General features: G+C 50.9%; 1 protein-coding gene across 3 annotated transcripts in view; it reads right to left on the bottom strand.

Annotated features, from left to right (window-relative positions):
- The window catches only part of RAB11FIP3 (RAB11 family interacting protein 3), a 98,792-nt gene that overhangs the window by 37,071 nt on the left and 45,856 nt on the right, over positions 1–15,865 (bottom strand). For 2 of the 3 annotated variants that reach the window (XM_015125204.3, XM_028840763.2), the window contains exons 3-4: positions 12,595–12,689; positions 1,146–1,357 (exon numbers count right to left, since the gene is read on the bottom strand). In XM_015125204.3, the coding sequence (XP_014980690.3) occupies positions 1,146–1,357; positions 12,595–12,689 (307 nt within the window). Of the gene's footprint in view, positions 1–1,145; positions 1,358–8,857; positions 9,166–12,594; positions 12,690–15,865 lie in introns of those variants that run through there. The other variant, XM_077984848.1, reaches the window with a different exon arrangement.

Genomic DNA, 15,865 nt, shown 5'->3' with positions numbered 1-15,865 from the left:
TAAGCAGATGCCAAGATATTCTGATTGTCAACTGTTTGAAAGAGTTATTCTCTAAAGACTTGGAATCAATAGCAAGGAATGCCTCCGCTTAAGATAAGGGGCTATGGAGACCAAGGCTTTATCAAGCAGATGAGGCCTCCAGACAGCAGGCAGCAGACCTGAGAAGGTGCCAGACTCCAAGTTCATTCCCTCCTGCATCAGGGAAAAGACCTGGGAAGGGAGGAGATTCTCTACAGGGTGCAGACTTTCCCCACAAGAGACAGTCCTATAGGACCATTCTGAAATATGTCAAATAAATAGATATTTTGGGGTAAAATACTTGGATTTCTTTCAGGGCCCGCCACCTGTCTTGTGATGCTGCACTAGAGTCAGACTGGAATGTGGTGTGCTGTGGCTGCTATAAAAAGTCCACCTTTGTCAGTCTCTGTTTAATGTGAATGCTGGTCAGCTGGGCCTGAATTCCAACGGGAGGGGCCTAATGAGGCCTGCCTGACCTCCCTAACGATGGCCTGAACTAGATTTTCAGGTTGGCTGAGCAATGTCTGAGGCTGAGAGAGGGGTCCATCAGTTGGTTGGGGGGCTGAGAATTTAATTTTTGCTTCACAATTACACTTAAGCATGCTGAGTGGGCTTTCCAGTAGCAGGGGCAACACTGAAAGCACTGATTCAGGTCCACGTGAGCCACCGGACACCTCCCTGATCTGACCTTCTCCCAGACTCTGCCCTTCCCTCTACTCCAGCCCCAACTACCTCGAAATACAGGGGGCTACAGAAATCCTGAGGGTGGGGGACAGGTGGGGAGAGAACATGGCCTCCACAGGGGTGCTGCAAAGGTGAATGGGTTCCAAAACCCTGCTGAGACATCCACTTCTCCTATAAGTTCTCTCTCTACAGCTAAAGATGTTGAGCAACACTGGAAACCACAGGAAAGTCAGCTGGAACAGGGAGACCGCTCGGGCAAGGTGGGCAAGGTGATGTGGGCTCATTCCAGGAAGGTCAGGAGCTACTGCAGGGCCAAGCCCCACCCCCATGTAATGGATACTAGCCAGCACGCACTCCTCCAAGATCCCAGTCTGCCCATTAGACACCTCCACAGGTGCCACATCCCAAAGGCCTCTCCAGGAGGCTGGTGGCGGGGTACAGACCTGCCCGGGAGCAGCAGCAGGGCACCATGGTCGGGCTCCTCCATGGCGTCCAGGCACTCGGAGGGCACTGCCGAGCCGCCGGCACTGTCTGCGTCCCCTTCAGGTTGCAGCTCAGGGTGCACCAGGGTGCTGGTGTCCTCGTCCGTGAAGGTCTCACACTCACTGTAGGTGCTCTCGGAGCCCATGTACGCGCTGTCCGTCACCTCGTTGGCCTAGGAGAGAGTGCGCCAGCAGTCAGCAGGCACCAGCTGGGAAGGGAACTGCCAACGCCCCACACCTCACTGCTGCAAGGCCCTGGAGAGGGCAGTGTGGAGGGAGGGGTCTGACGCTGAAGTCCCAACCGTCTCTAAGCAGGGACATTACTTATAAAACACAATTCAGGCCGGGCGCAGTGACTCACGCCTGTAATCCCAGGACTTTGGGAGGCTCCGGTGGGTGGATCCCTTGAACCCAGGAGCTCAAGACCAGCCTGGCCAACAAAGTGAAACCTGTCTCTACCAAAAATACAAAAATTAGCCAGGTGTGGTGGCACCTGCCTGTAAGTCCCAGCTACTGCAGAGGCTGATGGAGGAGCTTGCTTTTTGTTTTTTGGGGTTGTTTTTTTTTTTTTTGGAGACCGGGTCTCACTCTATCACCCAGACTGGAGCGTAGTGGCATGATCTCAGCTCACTGCAACATACGAGTCCTGTGTTCAAGTGATTCTCCTGCCTCAGCCTTCCGAGTAGCTGGGAAGACAAGCATGCACCATCATGCCTAAGTTTTGTACTTTTAGTAGAGATGGGGTTTCACCATGTTGGCCAGGATGGTCTCAAATTCCTGACCTCAGGTGATCCATCCACCTGAGCCTTCCAAAGTGCTAGGATTACAGGAGTGAGCCACCATGCCCAGCCAGGAGGACCATTTCAGCCCAAAAGGTCGAGGCTGCAGTGAGCTGTGATCACACCACTGTACTCCAACCTGAGTGATAGAGACCCATCTCAAAAAAATTAATTAATTAAAAATAAACATAATGGCTGGCCGCAGTGGCTCACACTTGTAATCCCAGCACTTTGGGAGGCCGAGGCAGAAGGATCAACTGAGGTCAGGAGTTCAAGACCAGCCTGACCAACATGGAGAAACCCCGTCTCTACTAAAAATACAAAATTAGCCGGGCATGGTGGTGAATGCCTGTAATCCCAGCTATTCAGGAGGCTGAGTATTTGCTTGAACGAGAATTGCTTGAACCAGGGAGGCAGATGTTGTGGTGAGCTGAGATCACGCCACTGCACTCGAGCCTGGGCAACAAGAGCAAAACTCTGTCTCCAAAAAAAAAAATAATTACATTAAAATAAATAAATATAGGCGGGCATGGTGGCTCACGCCTGTAATCCCAGCACTTTGGTAGGCTGAGGCAGACGGATCACAAGGTCAGGAGTTCAAGACCAGTCTGGCCAAAACGATGAAACCCCATCTCTACTAAAAATACAAAAACTAGCCAGGCGTGGTGGCAAGTGCCTGCAGTCCCAGCTACTCATGAGGCTGAGGCAGGAGAATCGGTTGAACCCAGGAGGTGGAGGTTGCAGTGAACCGAGATTGTGTCACTGTACTCCAGCCTGGGCGACAGAGCGAGACTCTGTCTCAAAAATAAATAAATAAATAAATAAATAAATAAAATGTAATTAGCCAAGTGTGGTGGCACGTGCCTGTAATCCCAGCTACTCAGGAGGCTGAAGCAGAACGGCTTGAACCTGGGAGGCAGAGGTTGCAGTGAGTCGAGATTGCGCCATTAAGCTCCAGCCTGGGCGACAGAGTGAGCCTCTATTTCAAAAATGAAAATAAAATGAGTAAAACACAAATCATCTTTTTTTTTTTTTTTTTTTTTTTTTTTTTTTTTTAGACAGAGTTTCACTCTTATTGCCCAGGCGGGAGTGCAGTGGCACAATCTCCACTCACTGCAACCTACACCTCCCAGGTTGAAAACATTCTCCTGCCTCAGGCTCCTGAGTAGCTGGGATTACAGGTGTGCACCACCACGCCTGGCTAATTTTTGGGTTTTTAGTAGAGATAGGGTTTCACCATGTTGGCCAGGCTGGTCTGGAACTCCTGACCTCAGGTGATCCACCTGCGTCGGCCTCCCAAAGTGCTGGGATTACAGGCGTGAGCCACCGTGCCCGGCTAAATTCAACATTTTTTTAAATGAAAAATAGGTACATGTCTGAAAGCAGAAAACAAGGCACTCTGAGTAATTTTGATTGTTGTTTGAGCTAGTGTCTCTCTGTGCCGCCCAGGCTGGAGTGCAACAGTGTAACCTCAGCTTACTGCAGCCTTCATCTCCTGGGCTCAATCTATCCTCCCACCTCAGCCTCCTGAGTGGCTGGGACCACAGGCAGAAGCCACCATGCCTAATTTTTTGAAATTCTGTGGAGATGGCATTTTGCCATATTTTCCAGGCTGGTCTTGAACTGTGCTCAAGTGATCCACCAGCCTTGGCCTCTCGAAGTGCTAGGACTACAGGTGTGAGCTACTGAGGCTGGCAGAGTCATTTTTTTTCTTTTTACTTTAATAAAATAGACAGGATCTAGCGGTAGCTGGGAATTACTGGTGCCACCACACCTGGCTCAGTTCTTTGTTTATTTGTTTAATTTTGAATCAGGGTCTCACTCTGTTGCCCAGGCTGGTCTCCCACTCCTCACCTCAAGTGATCCTCCACGCTGCTCAGATGACAGGCATGAGCCATCGCAACCAATTGTTTTTACTGCTGTTTCTTGGTTTTTGGTTTTCTGGGATAGAGTCTCACTCTGACACCCAGGCTGGAGTGCAGTAGTGCAATCTCGGCTCACGGCAGCTTCAAACTCCTGGGCTCAAGCAATCCTCCTGCCTCAGCCTCCTGAGTAGCTGGGACTATAGGTGCGAGCCACCACACCCGGCTAATTTTTGTATTTTTTGTAGAGATGGAGTTTTGCCACATTGCTCAAGCTAGTCCCAAACTCCTGAGCTCAAGTGATCTATCTGCCTGCCTTAGCCTCCCAAAGTGCTGGGATTACAGGCATAAGCCACCACACCCAACTTGTTTTTACTCTTAAGTGTCTAGCACCTAACATAGGACCAGGCATAGGTAGATAGTAAATATTTATGAATTGTACAAATGAACATAAAACTAAAGAACTATTAAACAGAACATTTTATTTTTTTCTTTTTCTAATTGTTTTTGTTTTTTGAGATAGGATCTCACTTTGTCACCCAGGCTGGAATGCAGTGGCACCATCTCAGCTCACTGCAACCTTTGCCTCCCAGGTTCAAGTGATTCTTGTGTCTCAGCCACCCAAGTAGCTGGGATTACAGGCATGCACCACTGTGCCCAGCTAATTTTTGTATTTTTTGTAGAGATGAGGTTTTGCTATGTTGCCCAGGCTGGTCTTGAACTCCTGGCCTCGAGAGATCTGCCCACCTCAGCCTCCCAAAGTGCTGGGATTACAGGCGTGACCCACCGTGCCCAGCCAACATTTTCAATTTATAATTTCAACCTTAATGAAAATGAAATTGCTGGTTAGGAAAAGTGGCCAACATTTCATGCTCAGAAGACTCTGAGGTTAACAATTTGCAAATAAACAAGATCTCAGAAAAGCTGCAGTCCCAGCAGAAAAAGATGCCCTTTGCACTCTGGTTCTAGTATCGTAAGAAGCAGACAAAGTGGCTGGGTGCGGTGGTTAATGCCTATAATCCCAACACTTTGGGAGGCCAAAGCAGGTGGATCACAAGGTCAGGAGTTCGAGACCAGCCTGGCCAATATGGTAAAACCCTGTCTCTGCCGAAAATACAAAAATTAGCCAGGTGTGGTGGCGTGCGCCTGTAGTCCCAGCTACTCAGGAGGCTGAGACAGGAGAATTGTTTGAACCCAGGAGGCAGAGGTTTCAGTGAGCCAAGATCATGCCACTGCACTCCAGCCTGGCAACAGAGCGAGACTCCGTCTCAAAAAAAAAAAAAAAGTAGACAAAGTGTGCTAAGACCTGCAAGGGCTACCAGAGGGTCCCACCCCAGGCTGCACCCACCTGAGCCTCACTGAAGAGACATGAAGGGCTAGGCCGAGCTGCCAGGAGCCTGGCGTGCTTGCAGGAGGCCCCAGTTCCATCTTTGGCCCCTTTATTAAAAGCCATGTGACCTCAGACGCATGACTCAACCACTTGGAGCCCTGCCGCAAACGGGGTTATAAATTCTCGTCTCACAAGGTGGCCACCTCGTGGCACCAAGAAAGACAACCCAGGAAGGTGCTTTTCAAAGCACAGAAACAGGGTGCAAGTGTCACTGGTGGGTGGAAAATCCCTGCCAGCTGCTTCTAGAGCCATGAGGGAACAGGGAGTGCTGTGGAGTGTACTTACTCTGGGTGTCCAATTATGGGACTTACACTTCCAGGGGAAAATCCAATCTCCCCTAGGATCTAAGGAAGTAATTCATAAAAACTAAGTCATTCCTCAAAAGCATCCCCTGTAAAATCCAGAACCAGGAGAGCACTGTAAGAGACTCCAGCTCTCATGTTACTCACCGTCCCCAGGCAGCTCCGGCTCCTGCAGGAAGGCAGGGCCCAGGGTCCACTCAGGACAGGGCTGGCCTGTGCTGGGCCTGCAGGACACCAGGCAGGAAAAGGCGGGAGTGGCCAGAAAAGCAGGCAGGCCCAGGATGTCTGTCAGAGGCTGGGTCTGTGGGGAAGGCATGACCAGGCGGGATGCGAAGCCCAGCGCACAGGTCCGAGATGGTTTGAGGGCAGCTGCCAGCTACCCCAACAGGACTGCACACTCACAGGGGCCACACTGCCCCAGAGTTGTCAGCGACAAAGACTCACCCCAGAGGCACCAGGAAGACCTGCCGTCGACTCTGAAAAGTGTGGTTATTACAACATCACGTTCAGTAGTTCAGTATGTAGCCTAAAATTTCTTTTTTCTTTTTTTTTTGATAGAGTCTCGCTCTTGTCGCCGAGGCTGGAGTACAGTGGCATGATCCCGGCTCACTGCAACCTCTGCCTCCCAGGTCCAATTGATTCTCCTGCCTCAGCCTCCCAAGTAGCAGGGATTACAGGCGCCTGCCACAACGCCTAATTTTTTTTTTTTTTTTTTGAGACGGAGTCTTGCTCTGTCACCCAGGCTGGAGTGCAGTGCAGTGGCGCAATTTCGGCTCACTGCAACCTCCACCTCCCAGGTTCAAGCGATTCTGTCTCAGCCTCCTGAGTAGCTGGGATTACAGGCAGGAGTCACCACATCCAGCTAATTTTTGTATTTTTAGTAGAGACAGGGTTTCACCATGTTGGTCAACCTGGTCTCGAACTCCTGACTTCGTGATCTGCCCACCTTGGCCTCCCAAAGTGCTGGGATTACAGGCATGAGCCACCATGCCCAGCTTAAAATTTATTTCTTTTTTTTTTTTTTTTTTTTTGAGACAGAGTCTTGCTCTGTCACCCAGGCTGGAATGCAGTGGTGCAATCTCAGCTCACTGCAAACTCCGCCTCCCGGGTTCAAGCAATTCTCTTGCCTCAGCCTCCCAAAGTGCTGGGATTACAGGCATGAGCCACCGCACCTGACCTTGGACCAGCTTTTAAAAAGCCAACGGACTGGTACTTCTGACGGATGCCCGATGCCCTTCCCTAGACAGAGTGGACCCTGAGTCCCCAACAGGAAGCTTGACGTTTCTAAGAACAAACCCACACTTTCTCTCAAACAGCTCATGGAGCCCTGAGCAGAGCGTCTGTCCTCCTAGGAAGGGAGGGAGGTCGGGCAGTGGGGCCTACTTATTTCACCGAGTTCCTATCAGACCTGTAGCTGAGGAAGATGCCCCTGCAGGAAAAGCCAGTGCCTCCTTAGAGGCACCTGTACTTCCTTAGAGCTTAGAAAGGATGGTTTGGAACGGAAATAATTCTCCACAGACACAGGAATAACGAGGCAGACGCTGCACAAACTCGGACTCCCTGCCAAGCCTAGGACTCACACACTCCGTTCTGGGCCCACCTTCACCTCCTCATTTCTAAAGTAAGCCTGAGGGCCGGACACAGTGGCTCACGTCTGTAATCTCAACACTTTGGGAGGCCAAGGTGGGTGAATCACTTGAGGCCAGGAGTTCAAGACCAGTCTGGTCAACATGGTGAAACCCCGTTTCTACTAAAAATACAAAAATTAGCTGGGTGTGGTGGCAGGCGCCTGTAATCCCAGCTACTCAGGAGGCTGAGGCACGGGAATCACCTAAACCTGAGAGGTGGAGGTTGCAGTGAGCCAAGATCGTACCACTGCATTCCAGCCTGGGTGACAGAGTGAGACTCCATCTCAAAAAAGAATTTAAAAAATAAAAAACGGGCCGGGCGCGGTGGCTCACACCTGTAATCCCAGCACTTTGGGAGGCCGAGGCGGGCGGATCACAAGATCAGGAGATCGAGACCACGGTGAAACCCCGTTTCTACTAAAAATACAAAAAATTAGCCGGGCGCGGTGGCAGGCGCCTGTAGTCCCAGCTACTCAGGAGGCTGAGGCAGGAGAATGGCGTGAACCCGGGAGGCGGAGCTTGCAGTGAGCCGAGATTGCGCCACTGCACTCCAGCCTGGGCGACAGAGCGAGACTCTGTCTCAAAAAAAAATAAAAATAAAAATAAAAAATAAAAAATAAAAATAAAAAACAAGGGCCGGGCGCAGTGGCTCAAGCCTGTAATCCCAGCACTTTGGGAGGCCGAGACGGGCGGATCACGAGGTCAGGAGATCGAGACCATCCTGGCTCGATCGAGACAGTGAAACCCCGTCTCTACTAAAAAATACAAAAAACTAGCCGGGAGAGGTGGCGGCGCCTGTAGTCCCAGCTACTCGGGAGGCTGAGGCAGGAGAATGGAGTGAACCCAGGAGGCGGAGCTTGCAGTGAGCCGAGATCACGCCACTGCACTCCAGCCTGGGCGACAGAGCGAGACTCCGTCTCCAAAAAAATAAATAAATAAAAAATAAAAAACAAAAAATAAAGTAAGCCGGGCCTCCCTGCCATTGCAGAGTGGCTCCATGCACTGTAGATCCCACAGAGATGAACAGTTCCACTCCTCAGCGACTTTGGTCACTACACCCACCCCTTTATTTGCTCTGGGGTTGCGGATGTCCACTTCCATGCCATCACCATTGACACTCAGAGCCCCTGGCTGGCTGGATGCCCTGGGGGTTCCGGAGAGCTCAGCTCACAGGAGCCGCCCGTACCTGCTCACTCCCAAATTGAGGCCTGCGGGTTGGTTTCTGTGGTTCAAGGCCTCCCTGTATGGAGTTTTCCAGGGCAGCCATCACCTGCCTTTCCAGAGACAAAAACGTACCTCAGAGCACGGTGCCTGCTCACTCCCAGCCTCCTGGATAAAACGCAGTAACAGCTCACACCGGCCCCGGCAGTTTATTTTATCTGCCAGCCAGCCAGGACCTGGCCTTGCCCAGAAGCCATCGAGTCTATGCTACCAACTTTTTAATATTTTTACAAATTACCAATGTTCAGAGGAACTCAGTTGAAAATCAAAGTGCATGTTAGAAAACGTCGCTATGTCTAAACGTTACATTCACTAGTTAACAAGTCCTCCACCCAAATCACCAGCGGGTAGAGAAAATCAATAACTTTCAGAGCCATCAATAACTCGAGTGGGGCCAACACTGTCCCCGTCACAGTTCCTTCTTCCCTGAGCCTTTCTCCACCACAGAAATAGGAACACTGGGCACAGTGCACACTACTGCCTCCTCTTACCCTCAGATGCTGGCCTGGGTGGCCTCACAGGCTGCGCCTGGCTCTGTACACAGCTTCCAGGAAGCGCATGCTGTTGGAGATGGGCTCTGGGCTCCCCATCGTGTCTCCGTCCCAACCGGGTCACTGGCTTTTCTCAAACAACGTCACCTTCCTACTTGCTTGTCATGCTGGGGTTTCTGCAAAGCCTGTGTGCTCACCAGGAGGCACACCACCACCTAGGAGAAAGTTTAACCTGCTCCCAGACACACTCTAATAACCCTCCTGCTGGTGCTGCCCAGGCAGCGGGAGGCAAAGTTCAGGAAGTGTCCTTGCTGGTTTAACAAACAGTTAGTTAGTCAGGGCTCAAAACAGAGTGGCTTTTGTTTTTGGCTTCCTAAGCTGATAATGGTTTGTACAAAAGACACATTTCCCCGTCATTTCACTAAGGCGGCTCTTTGCTCCAGACACCACCGGTAGTGGGAGAAGGAGGGAGGATGGGAGAGAGCACAGCCCGACGATTCTGGGAGATGTGCCTTACACTCCCTGACTTTCCCTTCGCTCTTCCAGAAACCCTGACAAACAGCACCACCCCCTGGGCTCCACCTGCTCAGATCCTCAGACATCACCATGCCCAGGAACTCAGCGGCACCACAGTCCATCCCCTTCCACTCCCCCCGCTTACTCAGACACCACGGCAGCAACTTTCCGTTACAAGCTGCCTGTCGAGAGGATCGTTGGGAAGACACTGCGAGCCACAGACCCACCAGTTCGGCCATGACTAACTGCACACTTCTGCCGACCACCACGGTGCGAGTTCCCAGTAAAAAGAAATGGGTCTGACTGGAACCATTCAGAATATCAATCAATTAAAGGTTTATTTGCCTGAAGATCACCTGATCAAGTGAAGGGTCCCTGAATAGGGTATCTGGATGGAACACACATACTCCCCACTCATATCTTTATTAGACTTTTTTTTTAAAGATGATGTGATGTACAAGCTGTTTTTTAAAAGAGCAGTCTTTCCATAAGTTTCACAGTATCGAATTCCACTTTGTGGAAAATTATATCCCACCCTTAAAAAGCAAAGCAAGACATGGAGGAACTGTAACTGCACATTGACTAAGGGGAAGAAGCCCATCTGAAAAGGCTGCATGCCAGATGGTTCTAGCTCCGTGACGTTCTGGAAAAGGCAGAGCTGTGGAGACACTGAGGATCGGTGGTTGTGGGGGCTGGTATGGGGGATGAGCTGGCACCGAAACGACTCTGTGACACTATAATGCTGGACCTGTCATTCTACATTTGTCAAAACACGGAATATACACCCCCAAGAGTGAACCCTAAACTATGGACTTCAGTTAATAATAATGTATCAGGCCGGGTGCAGTGGCTCACGCCTGTAATCCCAGCACTTTAGGAGGCCAAGGTGGGTGGATCACTTGAACTCAGGAGTTTGAGACCAGTCTAGGCAACATGGTGAAACCCCATCTCTACAAAAAAAAAATACAAAAAATTAGCCAGGCATGGTGGTTACTGGGTGTGGTCCCAGCCACTGGAGAGGCTGAGAAAGAAGGAACACTTGAGCACAGGAGGCTGAGGTTGCAGTGAGCCAAGATCAAGATCGTACCACTACACTCCAGCCTGGGTAATAGAGCAGATTGTCTCAAACAAAACAAAACAAATAATAATGTATCAGTATTTGGTCCCGGAATGCTCTACACTATGTTCCATTTTCTGTAAACCTAAAATTGCTCTAAAACATGAAGTATATTCATTTTTTTTAAGTAAAAACACTTTCTTCCTGTGGGCGGCAAGCCACCCAGGTGCTGAGGCAAGAGACTGAGGGCACGAGCTGTTTTAGAAAAAACCACCGACCCTATGGGGCTAGACCTGCCCTTCCATTCTAAAAAAGAAATCAGGATCTAAAACTATGAGATTCACTCTGACACGTCAGGTTCCCACCCTTCTGAAGTGACCAGCGTGAGGCTCGGCCACGCCCTTCAGACCACACAGGCCTTTAAGGATAAAATGCATTGGTGCCTTCAGTGCCTCGAGTAATGTAACTCAAGGTATCCATGCCCAGGGCTGCCACAACAAACTAACACAGACCACGGGGCTTGAAGAAACACCAGTTTATCCTTTCTCAGTTCTGGAGGCTGGAAGTCCAAAGCCAAGGTGTGAGCAGGGCTGGCTCCTGCCTAAGGCTCTCGGAGAGGACGCATCCTTGCCTCTGCTGGCTTCTGGGAGCCCCCGGAGTTCCCTGGCTCGGTCTCTGCCCCGTCTTCCTATTGCCTTCTCCCTGTGTGTCTCTCGTCTTCCAGGGATACCTGTCACTAGATTTAGGGCCCAAACCAGCATGATGTCATCTTGAGATCCTTAATGAACTACATCTACAAAGACCCTTTTTCCAAATAAAGTCACACCCACAGCTTCTGGGTGGATGTATCTTTTGAGAGGCCACTCTTCAGCCACTGCACCATACATAGGACATAAAAAATCAACAATGCCCTAACAAACATGAGAGGGGGATAAAAAGACAGACACAAGTGAGAAAGAGTGCCCAGGCACATGAACGCCCAGGAACACAGTTCCCCAGATGCTGCAGACCAAGGCCTCTGGGTTACCCTGCAGGACCTTGGGTGTCTCCTCGTGAAGAAGCCGGGTCCTTCTCAAGGCCCAGGAGCTGCCGTCTGCAGTCTTGGGGTCTCCCAGCATGTTCCACACACCGCAGCCATGCGAGAGGGCCCAACTCCAACTACACGCCCTCTCAGCCAGCACCTCACCGCTGCCTCATATGCAGAAAGGCACAGCCAAACGTGGGACCCACAGTGGGCACCCTGGCCCCGGAAGCTGCAGCCCAGCTGATAACCAGGACTCCGCTCTAAGGGAGGACCACTCCTGGGGTCTATGTGGGCAGAAGGGAAGCTGCCCACCTGAGGGTGACTAATCCCTGGGGCAGCTTCTTGGAGCAGGGAACGGAGTACAATCCCATGGCTCCCACTGTCCAGTGGCATCCAGAAGCAACTCAAAAACTACCCGGTGCCAGCCTCAGCTTTCGAGAAGTCAGGGCACAGAGGACTGACCTGAGAAGCTCAGGCCCCACTGGCCGGCAGCTCAGCCCTTCTGGTGCCCTTGCTCGGCAGCAGGCTGACCAGGACTGGTGGCTGCCACCTCCACCTTCCCCGCGGTTCCCAAGGGCTCAGGTTCAACTTCATGCATTTTCTGCGGCAGCCACATGGCTCTCCTGGAATCCCACCCTCCAGACCGGTGGACACGGTTACACTCTGTCCACCACGACTATGCTCGAAGACCCTCTCCCCAGCTATGTTGAGAACAAGGGACCCACAGTGACAGGAGACACCACGTCACTGTGACAACCCTGGCTGCATCTGGGAGCAGGGTGGAGGACAGCCAAGCAGGGGCAGGCGTTAGTCAGGCATCCCCAAACACAGAAAATCATTTGCAAGTTGACAAAAGGAATCCTCCCAAGCCCTCTGCTCCACCTGTGCCTGGAGCCTGGCAGCGGGTGGTCATGACGTCACTGCCCACCCCACCTCTGCTGGCTGACAGGCCCTGGGGGAGGACTCCTGCCCAGGCTGAGAGGACGTGTGGAACAGACAACTGTGGGCCTCCTGTCACAGCCACACATCCCCACGGTGCACACAGGGCAGGAGGCCTCACGCCAGCTTCTACAGAAGACAGCCCAGGAGCAGGAGGCACAAGCCGCAGGGCATAAAGGAAGAGGTGGATGCCAGACTTGCCTCGTAGGTAACGAAGTCATCGAACTCATCCGGGCAGGCCAGGGGCTCCTCGTCTTGGGCAGAAGCGACGCCACCGTAGCACTGGCCATCGGGATCTGCAGGGAGAAGACCTCGTGCTCAGCACGTCACCCACAGCCACCCAGTGACAGGACCCCTGGTGGCCTCAGGGCTCCCAGGGAAGGAGGCCCCCAGGGACAGATGTGTGGGAGTTGGGGACCCTGCGGGGGTCAAGACAAGCAAGGGAGTGAATGTGAGAAATTCAGGGAGAGAAAACAGCCTTGTGGACGGGTCAGAGATGCATTCCCCATGGGAACAAGGCTTCTGGAGAGAATTCTGAGGAGGAGGTGCGGAGGTAGGAGGAAAACTTTTTATTTCTTAAAAGAAGCAGACAGCGCTGCAAAAAAAAAAAAAAAAAAAAAAGAGAGAGCAAGATGTTGAGCTCTGTAAAACTGCTCATGGCCTTTAATAAATGTTAGGTACCACTCAGATTTTTTTTTTTTTTTTTTGAGACGGAGTCTCGCTCTGTCGCCCAGGCTGGAGTGCAGTGGTACAATCTCACTGCAAGCTCCGCCTCCCGGGTTCACGCCATTCTCCTGCCTTGGCCTCCCCAGTAGCTGTGACCACAGGCACCCGCCGCCAAGCCCGGCTAATTTTTTGTATTTTTAGTAGAGACGGGGTTTCACTGTGTTAGCCAGGATGGTCTTGATCTCCTGACCTCATGATCCACCTGCCTCCGCCTCCCAAAACCAGATTTAAACCTTTAAAAACATTTACATGAGAAGGTGTAGGTATGATGAAATAATATGAAAACAGGCCGGGCGCGGTGGCTCACGCCTGTAATCCCAGCACTTTGGGAGGCCGAGGCGGGCGGATCACAAGGTCAGGAGATCGAGACCACGGTGAAACCCCGTCTCTACTAAAAATACAAAAAATTAGCCGGGCGCGGTTGTGGGCGCCTGTAGTCCCAGCTACTCGGGAGGCTGAGGCAGGAGAATGGCGGGAACCCGGGAGGCGGAGCTTGCAGTGAGCCGAGATCGCACCACTGCACTCCAGCCTGGGCAACAGCGTGAGACTCCGTCTCAAAAAAAAAAAAAAAAAGAAATAATATGAAAACATCTTTTCCTGGGTGCTGGGCTCACGCGTAATTTTCATTTTCTTTTCTTTCTTTTTTTTTTTTTTTTGCTTATCTTCTATAATCAGTGTTTTATGAGAAAAACTTTAAAGGAAAAGCTATCCTCTCGTGAGAAGCTATAATTCTTACGTTAGCTACAGTCATCACTTTGCAAACACAACCCATCCCGCAGCACCTGCCTCTCCTCCTGTAGGAAAAGGCAGTGGCTTCCAGCCTCTCAGTGATATTCACAGGTCAAAGCACCTTCCAGGGCCTGTGAGTGACAGAAGACACTTAGGTGTCCTCACACTGTCTCACTATTAATTCAACTACTTGCTTAAAATATACCAGCTACGGCCGGGCGCGGTGGCTCAAGCCTGTAATCCCAGCACTTTGGGAGGCCGAGGCGGGTGGATCACGAGGTCAGGAGATCGAGACTATCCTGGCTAACATGGTGAAACCCCGTCTCTACTAAAAATACAAAAAACTAGCCGGGCGTGGTGGCGGGCGCCTGTAGTCTCAGCTACTTGGGAGGCTGAGGCGGGAGAATGGCGTGAACCCGGGAGGCGGAGCTTGCAGTGAGCCGAGATCACGCCACTGCACTCCAGCCTGGGAGACACAGCGAGACTCCGTCTCAAAAAAAAAAAAAAAAAAAAAAAAAAAAAAAAAAAATATATACCAGCTACTTACAACATAGCAGTACTTACTCAATATCTTTAACACAATCTATTCTAATGTCAATCACTTATTTTAAAAGTGAAGGTTGGGGCCAGGCATGGTGGCTTATACCTGTAATCCCAGCACTTTGGGAGGCTGAGGCAGGTGGATTGCTTCAGCCCAGGCAATTGAGACCAGCCTGGGCAACATGGTGAAATCCCATCTCCACAAAAAATACAAAAATTAGGTCGGGTGCAGTGGCTCACACTTGTAATCCCAGAACTTTGGCAGGCTGAGGTGGGAGGATCATTTGAGGTCAGGAGTTCAAGACCAGCCTGACCAACATGGTGAAACCCCATCTCTACTAAAAATAGTAAAAATTAGCTGGGCATGGTGGTGAACACCTATAATCTCAGCTAATTGGGAGACTGAGGCAGGAGAATCACTTGAACCTGGGAGTTGGATGTTTCAGGGAGCCGAAATCGCACCACTCTGCACTCCAGCCTGGGTGACAGAGCAAGACTCTGTCTCAAAAAAAAAAAAAGACAAGAAAAAAATTAGCTGGGCATGGTGGCACACACCTGTAGTCTCAGCTACTCTGGAGGCTTGAGCCAGGCAGGCAGAGGATGCAACTGGCCAAGACTGCACCACTGCATTCCAGCCTGGGTGACAGAGCAAGACCCTGTTGCAAAGAAAAAATAAAAGTGGAGACCAGGCATGGTGACTCACACCTGTAATCCCAGCACTTTGGAAGACTGACGCTAGAGGATTGCTTAAGTCCAGGAGTTCAAGACTGGCCTGGGCAATATAGCAAAGATCCTGTGTCTACAAAAAATAAAGATAAGGCAAGGCACGGTGGCTAATGCCTATAATCCTAGCCCTTTGGGAGGCTGAGGCGGGCAGATCACTTGAGATCAGGAGTTCCAGACCAGCCTGGCCAACATAGTGAAACCCCGTCTCCACTAAAACAATTAACCAGGTGTGGTGGGTGCCTGTAGTTCCAGCTACTCGGGAGGCTGAGGCACAAGAATCACTTGAGCCTGGGAGGTGGAGGCTGCAGTGAGCTGAAATCGCGCCACTGCACTCAGCCTGGGTGACAAAGTGAGACCCTGGCTCATAAATACACACATAAATAATAAATTAAAAATAATAAAAAATAGGCAGGTGCAGTGGCTCACGCCTGTAATCCCAGTACTTTGGGAGGCTGTGGTGGGCAGATCACGAAGTCAGGAGTTCGAGACCATAGTGGCCAACATGGTGAAACCCTGTCTCTACTAAACATATAAAAATTAGCTGGGCATGGTGGCACGTGCCTGTAATCCCAGCTACTTGGGAGGCTGAGGCAGGAGAATCGCTTGAACCAGGATCCAGGAGGTGGAGGTTGCAGTGAGCCAAGATCACACCACTGCACTCCAGCCTGGGCTACAGACAGACTGTCTCAAAATAATAATAATAATAATAATGATAATAAATTAAAAATTAAAAAATTAAATTACATTTTAA

Source organism: Macaca mulatta, chromosome 20 (genome assembly GCF_049350105.2).
Source record: "Macaca mulatta isolate MMU2019108-1 chromosome 20, T2T-MMU8v2.0, whole genome shotgun sequence".
In the NCBI taxonomy this organism is placed as follows: domain Eukaryota; kingdom Metazoa; phylum Chordata; class Mammalia; order Primates; family Cercopithecidae; genus Macaca; species Macaca mulatta.
This window is presented reverse-complemented; position numbering and strand designations above follow the sequence as displayed.